General features: G+C 47.7%; 2 protein-coding genes across 2 annotated transcripts; one reads left to right on the top strand and one right to left on the bottom strand.

The window, feature by feature from the left end:
- Positions 1-218: 218 nt before the first annotated feature.
- On the bottom strand, positions 219-3,375 carry LOC130511224 (uncharacterized). Its single transcript, XM_057008115.1, has 4 exons — positions 2,388-3,375; positions 1,932-2,249; positions 1,614-1,861; positions 219-1,511 (listed from the first exon to the last, which is right to left on the bottom strand). Exons 1-4 carry the CDS (start codon positions 3,373-3,375, stop codon positions 219-221), a joined length of 2,847 nt encoding a protein of 948 aa, XP_056864095.1.
- Positions 3,376-6,189: 2,814 nt separating this feature from the next.
- Positions 6,190-7,650, top strand: LOC108828890 (uncharacterized). The gene has a single exon (XM_018602555.2). It carries the CDS (start codon positions 6,190-6,192, stop codon positions 7,648-7,650), a length of 1,461 nt encoding a protein of 486 aa, XP_018458057.2.
- Positions 7,651-21,902: the final 14,252 nt, after the last annotated feature.

Raw genomic sequence — 21,902 nt, 5'->3', positions numbered from 1 at the left:
GTCTCGAGTCGGTAGACGCCGGGTTTAACGACTCGAGTGATCTTGTAAGGTCCCTCCCAGTTGGTCCCTAGCTTTCCAGTGTTGAGCTCCTTTGTGTTGTCGAAAACTTTTCGGAGGACGAGGTCGCCGAGCTCGAGAGGGCGCGCTTTTACCTTCTTATTATAGTAGCTCTCGATCTGGTTCTGGTAATTTTGGATCCGAAGAAGCGCCTGATCACGTTATTCCTCGAGTTCATCAAGGGCATCGAGGAGCATATCTTGATTAAGTTCGACGAAATGCGGCATCTTGGCGCGCCGAAGACTCGTCACGTTAACTTCGGCGGGGGCCATTGCTTCCATCCCGTAAGCAAGAGAGAAAGGGGTGGATTTGGTCGCACCACGAGGAGTCGTTCGGTGCGACCAGAGGACGCCGTCCAGTTCGTCGGCCCAATGGCCTTTCTTGAGGTCGAGTCGCTTCTTGATCTCATCGATGATAATCTTGTTGGAGGATTCCGCCTGCCCGTTTCCTTGCGGGTAGCGGGGAGTCGAAGGGCTTAGGCGGATATTCCACTTGCTACAGAACTCTTTGAAGTTTCCGGACATGAACTGAGAGCCATTGTCCGTTATGATCTCGTATGGTAAACCATGGCGTCTCGCTGGCCACTTATCTTTCGGCAGTTCTTCACGGATGAGATAATCTAGGAACTCGGCTCGCCAGTCGATCGGGGTGTCGTCATGATCGGGCATCTCAGTGTTGGCGTGATCGGTGGTGGATCGTCGAGTTGTTGCGAAGATTGGAGCGATGGGAAGACTTTCGTCGGAAGGAGGATCGATGCTCGGTCGATCAATCCGATGTATGGGTATCGTCCTTTTGACCTGGTCGTGGAGTTTGCTCCCGAGTGCAGCTAAGGCATCGGCGCAAACGTTCTCTCCGCGGGGAACCTTGGTGAGTTCGAAGAAATCGAATTCCCTAGCAAGCTCTTGAACCACCCGGAGATATGCGTTCATTATGTCATTGCGAGCATCGTAGGCGCCGCTGAACTGGCTGGCGACGAGCTGCGAGTCGCAATAAGCACTCAAGCGTTTGGCTTTGACGGCTCGGGCGAGACGGAGACCGGCGATCAACGACTCGTACTCTGCTTTGTTGTTAGAGGCCGGGAAGCCGAAACTGAAAGACTGGCGAATGAGTTCCCCTGTCGGCAATTGAAGCTGGACTCCCGCACCGGATCCTTTGCTCGTTGATGATCCGTCGACATGAAGAATCCAATTGGGGCTTGGAATGTCGAGGTCTTGTGCAAGATCTGGTGTGAGCTCGACAAGGAAGTCGGCGAGGACTTGAGATTTGGCGGCTGTTCGGCATTTGTACGTAATATCAAGCTCGCTCAGTTCGATTGCCCACTTAGTCAACCGGCCAGCTCTGTTGGGATTTTGCAGGACGGTGCGGAGCGGTTGGTCGGTCAACACTTCGATAGAGTGTGATTGGAAGTAGGGTCGTAGTTTCCTTGCAGAATCAACGACGGCCAGAGCCAGTTTCTAGAGGGTTGGGTATCTGGTCTCCGGACCAGTCATCCGTCTGCTCGTGTAAAAAATCGGACGCTGCTCGCCACGGTCCTCTTTGATTAGGACGCTACTGACGGCTGCCGAGGAGACGGCGATATAGAGAGACAGGACGTCTCCTACGTCTGGTTTGGCCAGGACGGGAGGAGTCGTCAAGTACTGCTTGAGTTGAACGAATGCGTCCTCGCAGTTGTCGTCCCAAATGAACTTCTTGTTCCCTCGGAGGAGATCATAGAAGGGGAGACACTTGTCGGTAGATCGGGAGATAAAGCGATTGAGCGCGGCGATGCGTCCTGTTAGTCTCTGCCTCACAGCAGTTTCTCGGACTGGGGAGATTTAGGACTGCCGAGATCTGTTTCGGGTTAGCTTCTATTCCTCGTTGCGTGACAATGTAACCAAGGAATTCGCCCGAGGAGACGCCAAAGGTGCACTTGGCGGGATTCAACTTCATCCCGTACTCGTTTAGGATGGCGAAGCATTCCTTTAAGTGCGCTAGGTGGTCGTCAGCTCGGAGGGATTTGACGAGCATGTCGTCGATATAGACTTCCATCGTCTTCCCCAGCTGGTCGGCGAACATCCGGTTGACAAGCGTCTGGTAGGTTGCTCCAGCGTTTTTCAACCCGAATGGCATCACCTTATAACAGTAGGTTCCCCGATCAGTGATTAAAGCAATTTTCTCTCGGTCGTCCGGGTGCATCAGGATCTGGTTGTAGCCTGAGAAGGCATCCATAAATGTCAGCATCTCGTTACCGGCCGTCGATTCGACTAGGCGATCGATGCTAGGCAACGGATAGCTGTCCTTAGGACATGCTTTGTTGAGGTCAGTAAAATCGACGCAGACGCGCCATTTACCGTTCTTCTTCTTAACGACTACCGGGTTGGCTAGCCATTCTGGGTAACGAACTTCGGTGATCGAGCCGGCGCTGAGTAGACGCTCGACTTCTTCTGCGACTGCTTTGGACCGCTCCGGTCCCAACTTTCTCCTCTTCTGCCGGATGGGCTTGAAGTTGGGATCGACATTGAGTTCGTGAGTTGTGATAGCTGGATCGATTCCTTTCATATCAGACATTGTCCAGGCGAATGAGGACAGATTTTGCTTAAGAAACTCGAGGATCTTCTGTTGCATTTCGTCGGGTAGAAATGCACCTATTCGGACTGATTTGCTCGGATCCGAGTCGTCAACTGGTACTTTCAGAACCTCTTCCTTTTGCGGGCAAACTTTGCTCGTGGGGGGAGAGACTGAGTTGACGAGTGACTGGGAGCGCTGAATTTTAACCGTGGCGATTAGGAGATCTCGCGCAGCTTGCTGATCGCCTTTCAGAGTTTTGATCGATCCGTCTGATCCTGGGAACTTAACACACTGATGGTACGTTGATGCGATTGCTCGCATTGAATGTAGCCATGGGGTGCCGAGTATAACGTGGTAAGGGGCTTTGGAGCCGACCACAGAAAACTTGACCGTTCGAGTGACTCCACATGCATGAACTAGGCGGATCGTGCCTGCGATTACCTCCGACGAGCCGTTGAATCCTGTCAGGGTCCGAGTAGAAGGCTTGACGTCGTTGAGATCGATTCCCATTTTCACGAGAGTTTCGCGAAAGATGATATCGACCGAGCTCCCGGTGTCGATAAGCACTTTTGTGACGTCGTACTTGTCGACGCTGAATACGACGAGCAAAGGATCGTTATGAGGGAGGTGCACGCCGAGTGTATCGTCAGACGAAAAGGTTATCGGCTGATCGTCTACTTGTTTCTGGGGCCATCGTTGGGAAGTGGTGGCTTGCCTTCGATGGTCCTTGACTGCCCTAACCGAATCACCGCAAGGAGGTGATCCACCCATGATGACGTTATTCAGGGACGAGTTTGTGCGCGCTTTGCACGGAGTGTGTCGCGAAGGTCGTTACTCGTTTCGGCAGTATCCCTTTTCTTGCGGTTGAGGGTTGTCCGCAGATCACCGATCTTCGCGTTGAGTTTGTCTCGCAAATCGCAGTTCGGCTTTTCAGCGGACTGCTGGTGAGAGGATTCTTGCGCTGAAGCTCTCGCGGCTCGGTTTGAGTCGATCTGTAGGCGGAGATCGGTGGAGACTGGCGTTTCTTCGGTAGTGGGTCGGAGCTTTCGCTCGAGGAGGGACCGAAGATCCGTAGTGCTGTCTAGGGTTTTCGTGTCGTCGTCCTCGTCGGATGAGGACCCTGGTTCGTTCTCTCCTTGATGTTGGATGCAGATCACTTCGATGCGCTGGCGATTGGCCGGCTGATCGTCATCTGCCGAGTCGTCGTCATCGTCGGTTTCTCGGGCAGCTTTCTCCGCATCCTTTGACTGTTTGTCGTTTTTACGGTTTTTGCCCTGCGATTTTCGCTGAGCCTTCTTATCTTTGTTCCTGCTCCAGCTGTTTTCCCCTTTCGGTTTGGGTTTCGGCGGCTGGATCTTGTAATCTCCGCTTTCGATCGAGGAGAGGAACTGGGCGTAGAGAGATTTGCACTCAGTCGTGTCGTGTCCCTTGACGTCGTGATACTTGCAATGCTTCGTAAGATCGATGGGCGTTCTGGTCGGTCCTGTCGCCGAATCGACTTTAGCCACGGTACCAGCACTCGGGGTACTGGGAGACGCATCGGGAGAGTCGGTCTCTCGCTGATAGACATTCCATTTTTTATCGTGCATGACCATGGTTGAAACAGGGGCGTTGTTCTCGTCCACGACGTAGAGGAGACCCCCTTTTTTGCTGCCATTATCACCTGGTGCGTGCTGGCGTGGCTCGGTCCGAGCACCCGCACTCTTGGCTGCAGCAGGCTTGGCGGCGTTCTGCTTTCGGATTATCGCCTTGGTATCTTCTTCCATTCGAATGAAGTTGTGAGATCGGGCGATAGCGTCAGGGAGTAACGAGGGTACAAGAGTAAGAAATTCGGCTAGTCGACGCTCGGTAAGCTCCTAGCCGGAAGTACAAGAGAAAGCGGCGAGATACAAAGAGAGTAATGGAAACCCTAATCTAGCCGCAAGTCTGTCTGTCTAAATGGTGATGCCTTTCCTTCCTGTCCTCAACTCCTTATATAGCCTCTTAGGTCGGTTAGTTTTGACCTAATTCATCCTCTTTGTTATGGGCCTTTTGACTTGCAGGCCCAATCGGGACAACTGTTCGGCCCGAGCCGCTTGATCGCTGTCTTCGGCTGCTCGTCTTCTGTTCAAAGAGTTCACGAGCCGAGTCGCGACTCATTCGGAGCCGGCTTTGAGCCGAATATCCTTTGAATGATAGTAATGGGCCTCCTGTTCGTTGGGCCTTGTGGATGGTGACAATCCATCCCCAACAGTAAGTCCCCCCTAGTTCGTTGTCGAGTCGAGCAACCGATCGCAGCGAATTAGTTAGTTAGGGCTCGAAGAACAGGAGGTTTAATCCCCTGATTCCCCGATTCCGTAGAGAGGCCGCTGGCGGAGAGATTTTTTCTGTTTTTCTCGGTATCCCAGGTGAGTTTCTCTAAACCGATAAATTGATTGTGTTTGGTTCGTGATGTGACATCGAACCGCCGTCGGTTTTGATCGAGAAGCCGAAACGTCGCTAGGGTTTTTGGCGAACAACCGATCGCCTCGCGATGAGCCGTCTCTGCGCTATCTCCGGACCCACGGACCCTCTCTAGATCGCTGTCAGGACCGGCAATATCCGTAGTCATCTTCCCCTTTTGTTCTAGAGAAAGTCGCTTGTTCGTCGACATACCGAGTAGAAGAACTAAAACAGAGAGCAAAAGCTAGAGAGATAAAGGATAGAGAGAGGGAAGGCGCCTCATACGAGGTGCCATTATTAGCCCTAAGCGGGCCTAATTGGGCCTGTCGGCAGGCTCGCGCGTCTCCCTCAAACGCGACCTTTCGGATTCTCGCCAAAAACCCTAGCGACGTTTCGGCTTCTCGATCAAAACCGACGGCGGTTCGATGTCACATCACGAACCAAACACAATCAATTTATCGGTTTAGAGAAACTCACCTGGGATACCGAGAAAAACAGAAAAAATCTCTCCGCCAGCGGCCTCTCTACGGAATCGGGGAATCAGGGGATTAAACCTCCTGTTCTTCGAGCCCTAACTAACTAATTCGCTGCGATCGATTGCTCGACTCGACAACGAACTAGGGGGGACGTACTGTTGGGGATGGATTGTCACCATCCACAAGGCCCAGCGAACAGGAGGCCCATTACTATCATTCAAAGGATAGTCGGCTCAAAGCCGGCTCTGAATGAGTCGCGACTCGGCTCGTGATCTCTTTGAACAGAAGACGAGCAGCCGAAGACAGCGATCAAGCGGCTCGGGCCGAACAGTTGTCCCGATTGGGCCTGCAAGTCAAAAGGCCCATAACAAAGAGGATGAATTAGGTCAAAACTAACCGACCTAAGAGGCTATATAAGGCATCACCATTTAGACAGACAGACTTGCGGCTAGATTAGGGTTTCCATTACTCTCTTTGTATCTCGCCGTTTTCTCTTGTACTTCCAGCTAGGAGCTTACCGAGCGTCGACTAGCCGGCTTTCTTACTCTTGTACCCTCGTTATTCCGACTCTAATAAAACGTCTCTGTTCATCCCACTCTTGAGTTCTTTTACTTTCTGTCGACCAAACTCACCTCAAACAATTGGCGCCCACCGTGGGGCCGATCAGAGTAACGTTTCTTAAACCGATATGTCGATTGGTGACTCGAACCCCGTCACTTCCGGCGAAGCTCCCGAGCTTACGCCTCCGCCTCCTCCTCCTTTTCTCTCGTCGGACTTCATGAGCTCCGTGATGGCTCGTCTCGCGCATCAAGAAGAAGTTCAGAAAACGACGAACGAGCAGCTCGCTGCCCTTGTAGCTGCCCTCACCGCTCCTGCTGCACCGACAAACCGTTCCCAGACCGTCTGCCGGCATCTTTTCCCTCCAACGCCGGCGGAAGACCACGCCGTCGACGAATCCGACACTAACGGGCCCCCTGCCGTCTACCCTACTCCGACGACAGCAGATTCGACGACGATTCGCGAGATCGCCGAGCTCAAACCCAGCCTTCAACAAATGAGCTCGCAGATCCACCAAGCGACGAGCGCAGCCCCTCAGATCGACAGCGTCATCGCCTCCACTTCGCGCTCGCCCTTCGCTAGCGAGCTAACCAGGGTCCAGCTCCGCAAAATAGAAAAGCTCCGTCTCCCCGAGTACAAACCCGGTGGCGACCCTGTCGAGCATCTAACAGCCTTCAACATAGCTATGGCCAGAGCTCGCCTTTCCGACGAAGAGAAGGACGCAGGATACTGTCAGCTCTTCGTCGAAACACTCAACGAACAAGCACTAACCTGGTTCTCACAGCTCAGCGAGAACTCGATTCGCAGTTTCCGAGACCTCTCGGCTGTATTCCTCAAGACTTACATCATGTTTACCAAGCGAGCAGCGACCGCTTCCAGCCTGTGGAATATGGCGCAAACAAAGAACCAAAGTCTCAAGGACTACATGGAAAAGTTCAAGACGATCGTTTCGCGAGTCGACGTCCCTGATCACATCGCTATCGACGCCTTGATGAACACTCTCCTCGTCAACTCGAAGTTTCGTAAGGACCTGTATTCCAACCCTACGACTTCGCTCCCTGACGCTATCGCCCGATCTCACAACTTCATTCGAATGGAAGAAGATACCAAGGCGATAATCCGAAAGCAGAACGCAGCCAAGCCTGCTGCAGCCAAGAGTGCGGATGCTCGGACCGAGCCACGCCAGCACGCACCAGGTGATACTGGCAGCAAAAAAGGGGGTCTCCTCTACGTCGTGGACGAGAACAACGCCCCTGTTTCAACCATGGTCATGCACGATAAAAAATGGAATGTCTATCAGCGAGAGACCGACTCTCCCGATGCGTCTCCCAGTACCCTGAGTGCTGGTACCGTGGCTAAAGTCGATTCGGCGACAGGACCGACCAGAACGCCCATCGATCTTACGAAGCATTGCAAGTATCACGACGTCAAGGGACACGACACGACTGAGTGCAAATCTCTCTACGCCCAGTTCCTCTCCTCGATCGAAAGCGGAGATTACAAGATCCAGCCGCCGAAACCCAAACCGAAAGGGGAAAACAGCTGGAGCAGGAACAAAGATAAGAAGGACGATACCCATACATCGGATTGATCGACCGAGCATCGATCCTTCTTCCGACGAAAGTCTTCCCATCGCTCTAATCTTCGCAACAACTCGACGATCCACCACCGATCACGCCGACACTGAGATGCCCGATCATGACGACACCCCGATCGACTGGCGAGCCGAGTTCCTAGATTATCTCATCCGTGAAGAACTGCCGAAAGATAAGTGGCCAGCGAGACGCCTGAAGAGACGCAGCGCCCACTACGTCGTCATGAACGACGAACTTCACCGAGTAACCGCGAACAAGGTCCTCTTAAAGTGCATCCAGGGCGATGAAGTGCGGCGAGTGATGGCTGAAACTCACGACGGAGCAGGAGGAAACCACTCGGGAGGCCGAGCTCTTGCCCTTAAGGTTCGAAGCTTGGGATTCTTTTGGCCATCTATGAACACTGACTGCGAAGCATACGCCCGTCGGTGCGACAAATGCCAGCGTCACGCTCCGAGCATCCACAGTCCCACCGAGCTGTTGCGGACATCTGCCGCCCCTTATCCGTTCATGCGGTGGGGGATGGACATCATCGGGCCAATGCCGAACTCACGCCAACGTCGTTTCATCCTGGTCCTCACCGATTACTTCACTAAGTGGATTGAAGCTGAAGCATTTTCTCAGGTGACGGACAAGGAAGTCCGCACCTTCGTCTGGAAGAACATCATCTGCCGCCATGGTTTACCATACGAGATCATAACGGACAATGGCTCTCAGTTCATGTCCGGAAACTTCAAAGAGTTCTGTAGCAAGTGGAATATCCGCCTAAGCCCTTCGACTCCCCGCTACCCGCAAGGAAACGGGCAGGCGGAATCCTCCAACAAGATTATCATCGATGAGATCAAGAAGCGACTCGACCTCAAGAAAGGCCATTGGGCCGACGAACTGGACGGCGTCCTCTGGTCGCACCGAACGACTCCTCGTGGTGCGACCAAATCCACCCCTTTCTCTCTTGCTTACGGGATGGAAGCAATGGCCCCCGCCGAAGTTAACGTGACGAGTCTTCGGCGGCGCGCCAAGATGCCGCAGTTCGTCGAACTTAATCAAGATATGCTCCTCGATGCCCTTGACGAACTCGAGGAAAAACGTGATCAGGCGCTTCTTCGGATCCAAAATTACCAGAACCAGATCGAGAGCTACTATAATAAGAAGGTAAAAGCGCGCCCTCTCGAGCTCTGCGACCTCGTCCTCCGAAAAGTTTTCGACAACACAAAGGAGCTCAACGCTGGAAAGCTAGGGACCAACTGGGAGGGACCTTACAAGATCACTCGAGTCGTTAACCCGGCGTCTACCGACTCGAGACTTCCCGCGGAGAGGCAGTCCCACGAGCTTGGAACTCGATGCATCTTCGCCGCTTCTACCAATAGAAACGCCTCATCCCTTTTCTCCGAGTGAATGACCAACAGGTCACTGTTCGCTCACAAAAAAAAAAAAAAAAAAAAAAAAACCGAGTAGATGCACATAACAGTCACTTCTACTCGTCCGAGTGAATGTGCTACCATAGCCACTTTCACTCGGTCAAACGAACTACGAAAGGCTTGATCCTCATCCGAGGTACGTAGGCATCCCTTCACAGGGTCCAGCCCCAACCAAAACAAAGTCCAAATTTTTGCAAAAGAATGACGAACAGTCACTTTCCTCATAGTAAACGATGCCAGCCCCTTTCTCAAGCGGAGCACGAGCACTCGCCCAAATCAATCGACTAGGTCTTGATCAGACGTCAGTCGAAGGGAATACCAGCCTCGCGTCACCTATGCGTCACGCATTGACCGGCTACCTGATGGAAATTTTAGACCAAGTCTAACCGAAGAACGACGGTTTGGCCGACCAATAGTTCTCTCGGTTACTGCAGCACGTCTCGAAACCTTTTCATCGGTAATTCAATAGAACGATTAGAGTTTCTCTTTGTATCCGCTTAAACAACTACTTGTAAAAGTTTCGTTGAATAAGAAAAGATTTGAACGAGCAACCGTCCCTGATCTCCTGTTCTATCTGAAAAAGGGGGAACTCGCTGGCAAACGCGAGCAACCGCCCAAACGAATCCGTTTCTCGGTTAAAGACAAAGGAACGAAAAATGATTTATATATTTCTAAGTGGAAACAACTTACTGAAATATATAAAGAAACGTTCAAAGTCTAAGATAAAAAGAAAACCAAGGCAATTAGTTCATACAACAAAAGGCCTTAGCCGAGAAAAGGAGACAGTTTTAAACAAAGGCACAACGCCGAAGAAAAGTTACAACAAACATTAAAAATTATCCGGAAACAGGAGGGTCCTCCTCAGGATGTCCTTTGCTCGCGCCAGAGTCTGCCGTCTCGAGTGACGGCGAGTCGGAGATATCAACCGTCTTGATCGTGTGTCGGCTCATCGGGAGTTGGCCTGGTTGTCTCTTCAGCAACCGCGGAAGGATCCTTCGGGACGGCTTCTTGATCCGGGAGGATGGCATCAGGACGAGCTGGCGACTGGACGGTTTCGAGAAGGCTCTTCGATGGTTCTTCGGATTGATCTCCTGGTTCCCTGAGAGGAGTGCGAAGAGCCCTGGCAGCCTCAGAGCCGAGCAAGTCCATGTTCGACCCATACTTGTCGACTTTATCCAATATCTCCTGAATAACGAACCTCGACTCGAGCACAAGAGGAGACAAAGAGAGGTCCTTCTCGGGAAGATCATCCACGTTCAAACGCTTCACCTCCGCGTCATAGTGCTTCTCCTGCCCGGCGTAGGTATCGATGTCTCCCTGAGAGATGTTTTTACCTGTTGCCTTCATCCCTTCAAGACAACGTCTCATCCCTCGAGCCTGGCCGAGCATACACCTCGCATCCTCGAAGCTGTCACGACGAGTCTCCCGATCTCGAATCCTCTGGAAGCGAGCAGCAGCCTTTCCGTGCATCGCTGCCATTACTCGGATCCGCTCGTGAGTAACCTCATAGAGGCGCGACTCTCGGAGACGATCCATCTCTTTGGAATGCTCTAAGGCAGCAGCAGCCTTCTCTTCCTCGAGGATCTTTTTCTCGTTTGCCAACTTGGCTTTCTCTTTCTCGAGTGTCTTAACCAACTCCCGGGCTCGCTTCAGCTCCTTGTTCATAGCCGCCTCTTTCTGGGAGAGCTCATCCCTCATGGCCTCTTCCCGGATGACCGCTTCATCTTTCTTGCGCAGCATGATCTCTAAGGCTTCCGTCGCTTCCTTGGTGTTGCGTCGCTGCCTATCGATCACACCATAGGTCCTCTTCAGCTCCTTGTCGTACTTGCGGACGACTTCATTCCAGTCCCCTTGGCTCTGCAGTACATCAAAGAAAGAGATGGAGTGAGACAACCAAGTTAGAAGAAAGACGAGGAACGGACGCAACGCAAAACCTATCCTTACCCTAACCGAGGAACCGGCGGCGACGGTGTAGTCGTCTTGGAAGACGAGATCTTTGACGAATGGGAGGTGCTCGGAGCTCCCCCGAACTTGGCGGACAAAGCGAGCACAGTCCCTGTTATTGCAAACGAGAGGAGTGTCCCGCTTGAAGATGAAGTCGACTTTGTCCGGACAGAATCCCTGAAGGTTCTTCGGCACAGCCCCTTTCTCCTGAGCCTTCGGAGAGGACCTGCTCGATCCCCGGGCATCTTCGCGAACCGCTACCTTCGGGGGAGAAACAGCAGCAGCCGGAGCTTCCACGGTTCCCTTCTCCGTATTAGGCGCCACCTCCTGCACCGAGGACTCGCCAGCGTCCTTCTTCTTATTCTTTTTCGACTTCTTCTTCTTCGCTTTAGAAGAAGTCTCTTGATGATCATCCGCTTGACCACCATCGAGCGATGGATTCGGGGGAGCGTCGTCTCGAGAACCGTTACTAGGCTCCAAGGCTTGGAGCTCCCCTTCTTCCACGGAGGAAGGTCGAACCTCTCCGGGATCCTTTCGCGCCCGTTTCTTCTCTGACTCGGCGCCCCCACCGGTGGAAGTCTCCTCGGGTTGTTTCTCCCCGGAAGCTGAGGCATCGTCCCACTCTTTTGTCTTGTTCCCTTTTTTCCTCACGAGCTGAGCCTCACCTGACTCGGTCGCATTCGGCTCCCCGGGATCAGATGAGCCTGCGTTTGAGTTTTGGTCCGGCTCCACGAACCCGAGTTGCTTCCCCACCACCAAGCTTAGATCCGGCAATTCCCTCATAGCTTTGGCTCGATTGATCTCCCTCTGCTCGGCTTTGTTGAACAGGTTGATTCTCTTCGACTTCTTGGTGATAATTGGAACAGTATCCGAGCGCCAAACCTCTGCAAGGACGAAAGAAAGCAACTTAAGATCCCTGAGGAAACCGAGCAAAAAGAAAGAAGGAGAGACTTACGTTGTCTAATCCGATCAATCGACCTGCGAATCCTCCTATACGAGAAGTTCTCCCAAAGATCTTGCCTCTGAGACGCGATGATCCGAGCACTCTCCAAGAAATCTTCCTCGTACTCCGCGGTATTCGAGTGAGGAACTGCCAAAACAAAAGGAAAAGAGACGATCAAGAGCATGAAACAGCAAAAGACTAGGAAACATTCTATACCAAATTCATTGTTCCAAAGAACACGGTAACTGGTCTTCAGCGGCTCCTCGAAAGCCAAGCGATCGGACTTAACGTAAAAATACGATCGCTGCCAGTCGTTCGTCTTGGTTGGATAGCCCGTTACTACATTGTAGTTGGGGCGTATCTTCAGTGACAACAGGCCCCGATTAATCTTCACCGAGACCAGCTCCTCGAATGCCCGGACACTGAGAGCAGCACCGGCCTCTGCCCCGATCACCATCAGTGCAACTGCTAGACGCCAAGCGCCATTCAAGAATTGACTCAGAGCAAGTCCTCGGCGCATTGTGTAGGCAGTGACGAGTCGAGGAATCGGAAACCATAACTTCGTGTCGTTTTCGAAGTACGACTCGTATACGCACTGATATCCCTTCGGGGGAGACCACGGCCGTTGGTCCTTCGACGGGATTATGAATGTAACCCCAGTCGCCTTGCTTCTCTTCAGCAGTCTTGTCACCGACTCGAATGTGGACCGCGTCGGTAAAACGTTCCTCCAATCCTGTCCTTCGACTACCGAGGGACGAGCTCGTGTCGGGTCAAGCCTGCGCTGCTCCTCGAAAATATTTCCCGGGTAGAAGCAGAAGGGAGTCATCCCATCATCAGAAGAGCTATCGCCTCCGTCGTCATCCCCGCGAGACCGAACCATAGCCTCCGAGACGAGCATACGCTGCTCTCGGGTCATGTTCTCGGTATCCATCATCGCCTCGCGATGAGCCGCCTCTGCGCTATCTCCGGACCCACGGACCCTCTCTAGATCGCTGTCAGGACCGGCAGTATCCGTAGTCATCTTCCCCTTTTGTTCTCGAGAAAGTCGCTTGTTCGTCGACATACCGAGTAGAAGAACTAAAACAGAGAGCAAAAGCTAGAGAGATAAAGGATAGAGAGAGAAAGTTCCTGATAACTGAGAGAAGAATGAGAGAAATCTCGAGAGAGGTCTCCTATTTATAGAGAGAGGGAAAGCGCCTCATACGAGGTGCCATCATTAGCCCTAAGCGGGCCTAATTGGGACTGTCGGCAGGCTCGCGCGTCTCCCTCAAACGCGACCTTTCGGATTCTCGCCAAAAACCCTAGCGACGTTTCGGCTTCTCGATCAAAACCGACGGCGGTTCGATGTCACATCACGAACCAAACACAATCAATTTATCGGTTTAGAGAAACTCACCTGGGATACCGAGTACGGGGCAGATCGGTTGTTCGTCCGAGAAAAACAGAAAAAATCTCTCCGCCAGCGGCCTCTCTACGGAATCGGGGAATCAGGGGATTAAACCTCCTGTTCTTTGAGCCCTAACTAACTAATTCGCTGCGATCGATTGCTCGACTCGACAACGAACTAGGGGGGGACTTACTGTTGGGGATGGATTGTCACCATCCACAAGGCCCAGCGAACAGGAGGCCCATTACTATCATTCAAAGGATAGTCGGCTCAAAGCCGGCTCCGAATGAGTCGCGACTCGGCTCGTGATCTCTTTGAACAGAAGACGAGCAGCCAAAGACAACGATCAAGCGGCTCGGGCCGAACAGTTGTCCCGATTGGGCCTGCAAGTCAAAAGGCCCATAACAAAGAGGATGAATTAGGTCAAAACTAACCGACCTAAGAGGCTATATAAGGAGTTGAGGACAGGAAGGAAAGGCATCACCATTTAGACAGACAGACTTGCGGCTAGATTAGGGTTTCCATTACTCTCTTTGTATCTCGCCGCTTTCTCTTGTACTTCCGGCTAGGAGCTTACCGAGCGTCGACTAGCCGGCTTTCTTACTCTTGTACCCTCGTTATTCCGACTCTAATAAAACGTCTCTGTTCATCCCACTCTTGAGTTCTTTTACTTTCTGTCGACCAAACTCACCTCAAACATCACAGAAATCATAGATGAATAGATGAAATTGCAATAGATAAATAAACCAAAAGCAAAGGAGTTCCAGGAGGACTCTGAAGGAGTTCCTCCCTTCTCTCCTAACTAAGAACAATGAATAATAGAAAGCGTCGCCGTCAACAATGGCTTAGAAATAACATAAATAGGGTTTCTGGTCGTCAAGGATATTTTGGTAACTTTGTGGTGACTCCTGGGCTTCATTCGGTCATTAAATATACTCGGCCCACATTATGATGTCCATGTCGATCGACATGCAGTGTGCTGCATCAATCGACATACAATCCTCTTCACGACAGTTTCTTCTTGAGAGGCAGACTGGCCACTCTTCAGTAAAATAGACATAACTTCTGCTACAGGATGCGGATTGACCTCAGACCGGTGGCATGGGAAATCTAACTAAAAGTTCTATCGTGTTTCAAACGAAGGGCTAAATCCAACGGTATGAAGGTCTCCATCGAGAGCTAAACATCTGAAGCGTCTATGCAGTTCTGCACTGCGAAAGACTCCAAAAGACACCAAAATGACCTTATATCTCCAAATCGTCCATGAACCTGTAAATACTCTAAATAGAATCCAACACATAATAAATAGTATATAAAACACTTCTATGCCATAGCTAGAAATGGGTAAATTTCATGGTATATAAACTCCCCCAGACTTACCCTTTTGCTTGTCCTCAAGCAAAACCAACAGGCAGTCTCTCTGAAAGAGGTTTGAAAACAGCAGGGACTCAAAGGATTTTAAAAACTCAGTTCATCATCTCTTTAGTAGTGCAAACCAAATCATTAAACATCCTAACCTTAGAAGCACATTATACAATATCCTAGTATAGCAACCAAATTCACCTAGTCCACAACCTAACAGATCATGTCTGACAATCCTCTCTACTAACCTCATTTCTTGCATAAAATAAATGTGTAGGTTTTACCTTGGGAATATCGATCACAGGACACATGGATTCAACTCAAACAAGTTTCTGAACACACCTGCAGTCTTCTCTGGTCGCTTTCTCCCCTCTTCTCTCTTCTCTGAATCTCTTATTAGTTTCAATTTCAATGAATTTCGATACTGATTTAGACCATCTATTTCATCTCATTGGCTTTGTTGCATTTGTACCTCATACATTTTGACAAAGTGTAGCGAATAGTGGGGTCACAGGTAATTTACATATCCCTCGTTTCCACAATGTGTGATCATCCTTGAGATTTAGAATAATGGGGTCGCAGGAAATTTACCTATCCCTCTGCCTCTCAAGAAATCATATCAATCTTTTTTTATAAACTTAGATCTTGAGATGCCGAAGAGAGAGAAGGAAGGAAACCAGAAACACACAGACGTTTTACCTTCCAGACTTGCAAGAGGATTCAGATCCCTTGTATACCAAGCCCCAAGACAAGCAAATCAAGTCAGTATTAGGTTGGAGGTCAGCTTTGGTTCCTTCAAACAATTTCAGCAAGTGCAAACATAGTTGACAGGTTGATCCAATTTAGTATCTCTAGTAGTTCTGCAGTCAGTAAATCTAAGACTGGTCTAAAGAGTGGTTAGATGACAAGTAATAAATCGATTAAGATTATATCCCCTTCTTGACTCAATAAAAACTTTTTTGAAAATGTTTTAAATAAGACTCATAAAGTAGATAATCATTAGTAATCCCCCCAGACTTAAATTACACTGTCCCCAGTGTAACACAGTCGGTGGTATGAAAAACATAAAGCATAAGTACGATATTTAACAAGTTAGAACGTTATACCTGACCGATAACCGTATCGATCGATGTAGGTGAGTACATGTCGATCGTGGCTGATGTAATGATGTCGACCGATATCGACATGGTCTCGTCGGTCGATAGAGATGGAAAACGTCTACTCGGACTTAAACAACTAAAACACAATATCAGTGAAACCTCCCCCAGACTTAAACAACACTGTCTCCAGCGTTATACAGTCCAAGATCGGTGGGAGAATAAATCATAAGGACAATATTTAACAAGGAAAAATGGTATACCTGACTTTCATGTGAATATCAATCAACACAGTTAAGTGGCGATCAATACCATTGATGCTCTGTCGATCGACACAGTTAATTGGCGATCGAACCATGCTAGTGATGCTCTGTCGACCGATGCTGGCCAGCCATAGTCGATTCTTGTAGAAACGCATCTTCCTTGGTTCTTTCCCCTTGATTTTTACCTAACATATATATATAAAACACTAAAAGTTAGTAATAGACAAATATAAAACCAATATTTTTTCCGGATGAACAGTGAATCTGCTACAGTAGTGTTGCTACAGTGAATCCGCTACAGTAACTCTGCTACAGTGTCGATCGATTTGCTTGCTACAGTGTCGCTCGGCACTGTTGCTCCAGTATCGTGGGTACTGTTCATTTTTTTTACCTGCAATATTTAAAAACAAAAATCAGTAATATAAGAAGATAAAACCAAATTTAAAACAAACCTAATAGTGGGTTGCCTCCCACTCAGCGCTTATTTTTAGTCATTAGCTTGAATTTTGGAAATCTGATTTAGTCTGGATGAGAATGAGAACGTGCTCCAAAACAAGTCTCAATGTCCACTCTCTGAAGCTTTATCATTCTTGTTTGAAAGCCTCCTCCAGAGACTCTTCTCCTTTGACTATCATCTCAGCAATAAGGAGTGCTCGAAGCTTTGCGAACGGCTGTGTGAAGCTTCTGCTGTGCACTCTGGATTTCCTAACATTATCTGGGAATCGAAGAATCAATGGTAACTGAGAACCTCACTTTGTTCGTTTCCTCTTATTCCAATTTCTCCTCTTCTTTCCCCCAGACTTGTCTGATCGCGTGGTGGTATCTCCATCAAAAATATTTCCACACACATCAAACTCCTTCTGCTTTGATACACGTACGATGTCGACCGATGGGGTATGGTCAGTGTCGATCGATGCTGCTTCTCTGGGGCCTTTGTCGACTTTAGTTTTACACCTCATCCCCCTCTGAGAAGCTACTACATGCTGATGATCCTTAAATACTCCATTGTAGGAATCTGGAAGTATACCTCTATCTTGTGGTATAGGAGATTCAGCTTCAACCACGATACATGGAACCACAATCTTCACAGGGTCATGTATCCTCTTCATTATTTTTCAAATCCCAGCAGCTTCTTCTGCGCATATGGGTCTTAGATGTTCAGGAACAGCAAGGTATGAGGTCTCAGACTTCTGCATAGCCTCCTCAATCGGTTCCAGCTTAACTGTGCATCTTGGTATCTCGTCTAAACATGTGTGTCGATCGATGCACTCAGATGGGTATCGATCGATGATGAAGGGTGGGTAACAATTGATCTCATCAGGTTGGTATCGATTGATGCTAGCCTTTGCCGAAGTTTCCATATCTTTTCTCATAGTGTTCCGCTCGTCATCAAGCTTATGGTCCGACTCAAGCCATTCCTCCAGCTCTATGAAGTCTTTCATAGTGACTTCTATACTCGAATCCAAGTCTCCAAGTTGTTCTCCACCCTCTAACTCCAAGAAATCTTCCATGGTGATCTCTTTTTCTACATCTTGGTTAGGATAACAACTTGATACATCAATGCCCTTCTGTGTCGAGTCTGCAATGTCCTGAGGACAACTCGAACTTTCATGGATTTCAAGTGGTATCGATCTGTGACAAACGTCTCGGTCGATCGATGTTGAAATGCTGGTGTCGATTGATGCTGAAGTGATGTTGTCGATCGATGTTGAGGTCGTGGGGTCGATCTATGCTGAGCTTGTGTCACTAATATCGGCTTCTTCTATTCTACTCAGTTCTTCAGGTGCAATCTGTTCATCATCCTCTACCATATATTCCAGCATAGCTCTCATCTCAATCTCTAGATTTGCTGCAGCATCATAGAAAAATTTATTGAGAAATGCGTTCTTGATGTTTTCCCAACAGGTTAGAGATCTTGGCTGCAGCTTACTGAACCAGCTAAAAGCATCTCCAGATAAATAATAGGGGAAGATCTTGCAGATAATGTGATCTACAAGTACTTCATTCTGCTTGCTTATTGAGGCTAGTTTCTCAAGTTCTTTGATATGGTATGTTGGATCTTCATGAGGAAAACCTCGGAAAGGGTTCGCACCTCCCAAATCATACCATAGGCTTGACAAGATAAGTAGTTCGTCTCAACAACAACAATCACATCAGGGATTACAGCACCCTCTGCATTAATCAATTGTCCTCTGGTGTTGCAATGGCGACCTTCTTCATCTCGCTAGATACCTCTCTTATCGATCTTAAGTATGAGTGCTTTGATGTCTTTTGTCTCCTCGCAAGTGGTGTCGGTCGACTCTTGATGAACAAAACTTTTCGGCGTCGGATTAACAGTGTCCGGATGAATAGTACCCGGATGAACAGTGTCGCGGTGAACAATGTTTTGATGAAGAGTATCGCGATGAACAGTGTTGTGATAAACAGTATCGATCGATTTCGGATGAACAGTGTCGATCGATACAGGATGAACAGTGTTTTCGTGAACAGTGCTGCGATAAACAATGTTTCGATGAAATATGCCGTGATGAACAATGTCGATTGATACAAGATGAACAGTGTCGATCGACATCGGATGAACAGTGTCTATCGACACGGGATGGATAGTGTCGATCGATGCGGGATGAACAGTACCTCGATGAACAGTACCCGCATGAACAGCACCCATGTGAACAGTACTCTGATGAATAGTACTGCGATGAACAGTATCTGCGTGAACAGTATTTCGGTGAACAGTACTCGGATGAATAGTACTTTGGTGAATAGTACAGGGGTGAACAGTGTCATTTGACGGTTTGTGTATTCTGTCGATCACCGGTTCTTGTAGGGTGTCGATCGATTCGTGATGGACGATGTCGATCGATTTGTGGTGTATGCTGTCGATCGATTTATGGTGTATGATGTCGATCGATGCTGCTTGGAGTGTGTCGATCGATTCATCCCTCGTAGACTTACGGATCGTGCATAAACCAGCAGGTTGCTTCTTTGAAGAAGCTAAAAATCCTTTCTTCATTGTTGTTCCTGGTATGTACCTAAAACAGAAGAAAAATTTTTTATCAGTTTTTTTAACAATAGTAAAACCTAGACTAAATCTAACTAGAAAAGATCAAATGGCGATCGAAGCTCTCCGGCAACAGCGCCAAATTTGATATCACTGAAAAATACCCTAAGGAGTGAATTACTCTCATCAAAAGAGGTCAAGTTATAGTACTTATGGATCGAATCCACAAGGAGCTAAGACACACACTAGATCTAATAGTTATGAGATTAAGCTAGGCTAATAGTTTATAAAGCAGTAAATAAATATAGTAAAGCAGTAAATAAAATAGAACAGTAAACAAGATGAACAATATAATTGTTCAGCTTGGCAAGGATTTGTTTGATGGAAGGATGATAGCTTGATCTAGGACTTCTATTTAAGTATTGGAGATTATAATGTCTATAAATGCCTAACAAGTTGTTTGCATGATATTAAAGAACTCAGCCGCTTAACAATCAGTGATGTCTCACTGGTTAAATAACTAGATCTCTGATCTCAATTGTCGTCTGTTGACCAGAAAAAGAGTCGATCGATATCCTTTAGAGATATCGAGCGATACACCTTTCGCAGCGCCAATTGATTGTCCAGTCGGAATATCGATCGACGGCTTCTAGAAATGCCTAGGCGCGAGCCGATAATGAACATTAGGTCTCAAGTAGGACTCTCGCTCTTTTCAACAGGAGACAATCTAGCTCAAATAGATAATTTAAGATATAAAGATCCTAGTGATCTATGCTCTAGTTAGCTAATCTAGAACAAGCATAGGGTACAATCCATTTGATGAATATCACTACTTAGAAAGTATAGTTTGGGGCTAATCCCACAAACCTATCTGAACCCTAAACCTAACAGGTGGATCTATTCAGACATGATAGTTGTCACAGAAATAATAGATGAATAGATGAAATTGCAATAGATAAATAAACCAAAATAAAAGGAGTTCCAGGAGGACTCTGAAGGAATTCCTCCCTTCTCTCGTAACTAAAAACAATGAATAATAGAAAGCGTCACCGTCAACAATGGCTTAGAAATAACATAAATAGGGTTTCTGGTCGTCAAGGGTATTTTGGTAACTTTGTGGTGACTCCTGGGCTTCAGTCAGTCATGAAAGATACTCGGCTCACATTCTAATGTCCCTGTCGATCGACATGCAGTGTGCTGCATCCATCGACATAGAATCCTCTTCTCGACAGTTTCTTCTTGAGAGGCAGACTGACCACTCTTCAGTAAAACAGACAGAACTTCTGCTACAGGATGCATATTGACCTCAGATCTGTGGCATTGGAAATATAACTCAAAGCTTTATCTTGTGTCAAAATATGGGCTAAATCCAAAGGTGGGAATGTCTCCATCGAGAGCTAAACATCTGAAGCGTCTATGCTGTCCTGCACTGCGAAAGACTCCAAAAGACACCAAAATCAGCATATATCTCCAAATCGTCAATGAACCTGTAAATACTCTAAATAGACTCCAATACATAATAAATACTATATAAAACACTTATATACCATAGCTAGAAATGGGTGAATTCCATGGTATATCACCTATTAAGTCATAAATGGACCGTTTCGTGTTTTAGGTTGTTTCAGACTGTTTACAAATTACACGTCAATTTTCCCCCAAGTTTTGTTTTTTTGTGCAGTTGGTCTTACAAAATGATAAAAATCATTTTTTGTCTAAACATTTTGATCATTAAGTTAAATATTTTCATCTTAACGTTTGGCCAAAATTTCATAAAAACAAAGATTTCTAGTTTTCCATAAAATCTGAATGTCAACTCCGATTGTGACAAAATGAAAAGCGTTATGGGTAAGATTTAAACAAGAACATGATGATCAGAAGAGTGGTTGATTTTGAGGAGTGAGACAGGAGCTAGGAGATGCTGAGGAATTGTGGAAACCAAAATTTTGACTGTCAAATTTTGTAATGAAGAAAGAGAAGCTTTTATGAGAAGGATTTTTATTTCGAATTTGTGTATGAGCGTTCCGTAGACAGAATCGTTCAGGATGTTCGTCTAGAAGTGATATTACAATGGAAATCAAATAAAACAGGCATTATATTCTATCTAGGTTCACTAGAGTAACCGCCTATGTCAAGAATCATATGCATGAGTCGCAGCTCGGGTAAAAAAAGCGAAAAATAAAGCCTAAGTTCTAATTACATAGAACTTTTGTAGCTAATATTCTTCTCCCTTTATTCTTTGTCCAAGGTTTTTCTCTATGTACTCCTCAAAGGTCGGCCATGTTTCCATTTTCCCATAGATCCATATCTTCCATTTTCTTCGATCTTTCTTTATTTTTCGATATTCGTGTTTATCCTTTTCCGAAATCTTCCATTATCCTATTTTATTTCTTCTTTCTCTCTGAGCAAAGTAAATAGTGCTTGAGATTGGGACACTTTACATTTTTATTCATAAGTGAGCTGTGTTGTGTTTTAGGGTGTTTCAGATCGTTTCATGGTTTATGCGCTTTTTACGATATTTCTCAGAAAATCGTCAACTCTCTCCAAATTTCGTGTTTTGTGCCGTTGGTCTATTAAATGATGAAAATCATTCCGCTTCATCGAAAACATATTTGTGTTTAAGTTAACCTTTCTTACTCGACGTCTAGCCAAATTTTACTAGAAAAAAAGTGTTTCTCGTTTTCTTTGTTAAAATCTCAATGGCAATTTCAACTGCGATGAAACGAAGAGCATCGCAGACAAGATTCAAGAAAGAACATGATGAACATACGAGTGGTGATGAGGAGGAGAGAGAATAGATACAAGGGGCGTGAGGAGGAGAGAGAGCCAAAAGGAG

This window comes from Raphanus sativus, chromosome 4, assembly GCF_000801105.2.
Source record: "Raphanus sativus cultivar WK10039 chromosome 4, ASM80110v3, whole genome shotgun sequence".
NCBI classification, from domain to species: Eukaryota; Viridiplantae; Streptophyta; class Magnoliopsida; order Brassicales; family Brassicaceae; genus Raphanus; species Raphanus sativus.
This window is presented reverse-complemented; position numbering and strand designations above follow the sequence as displayed.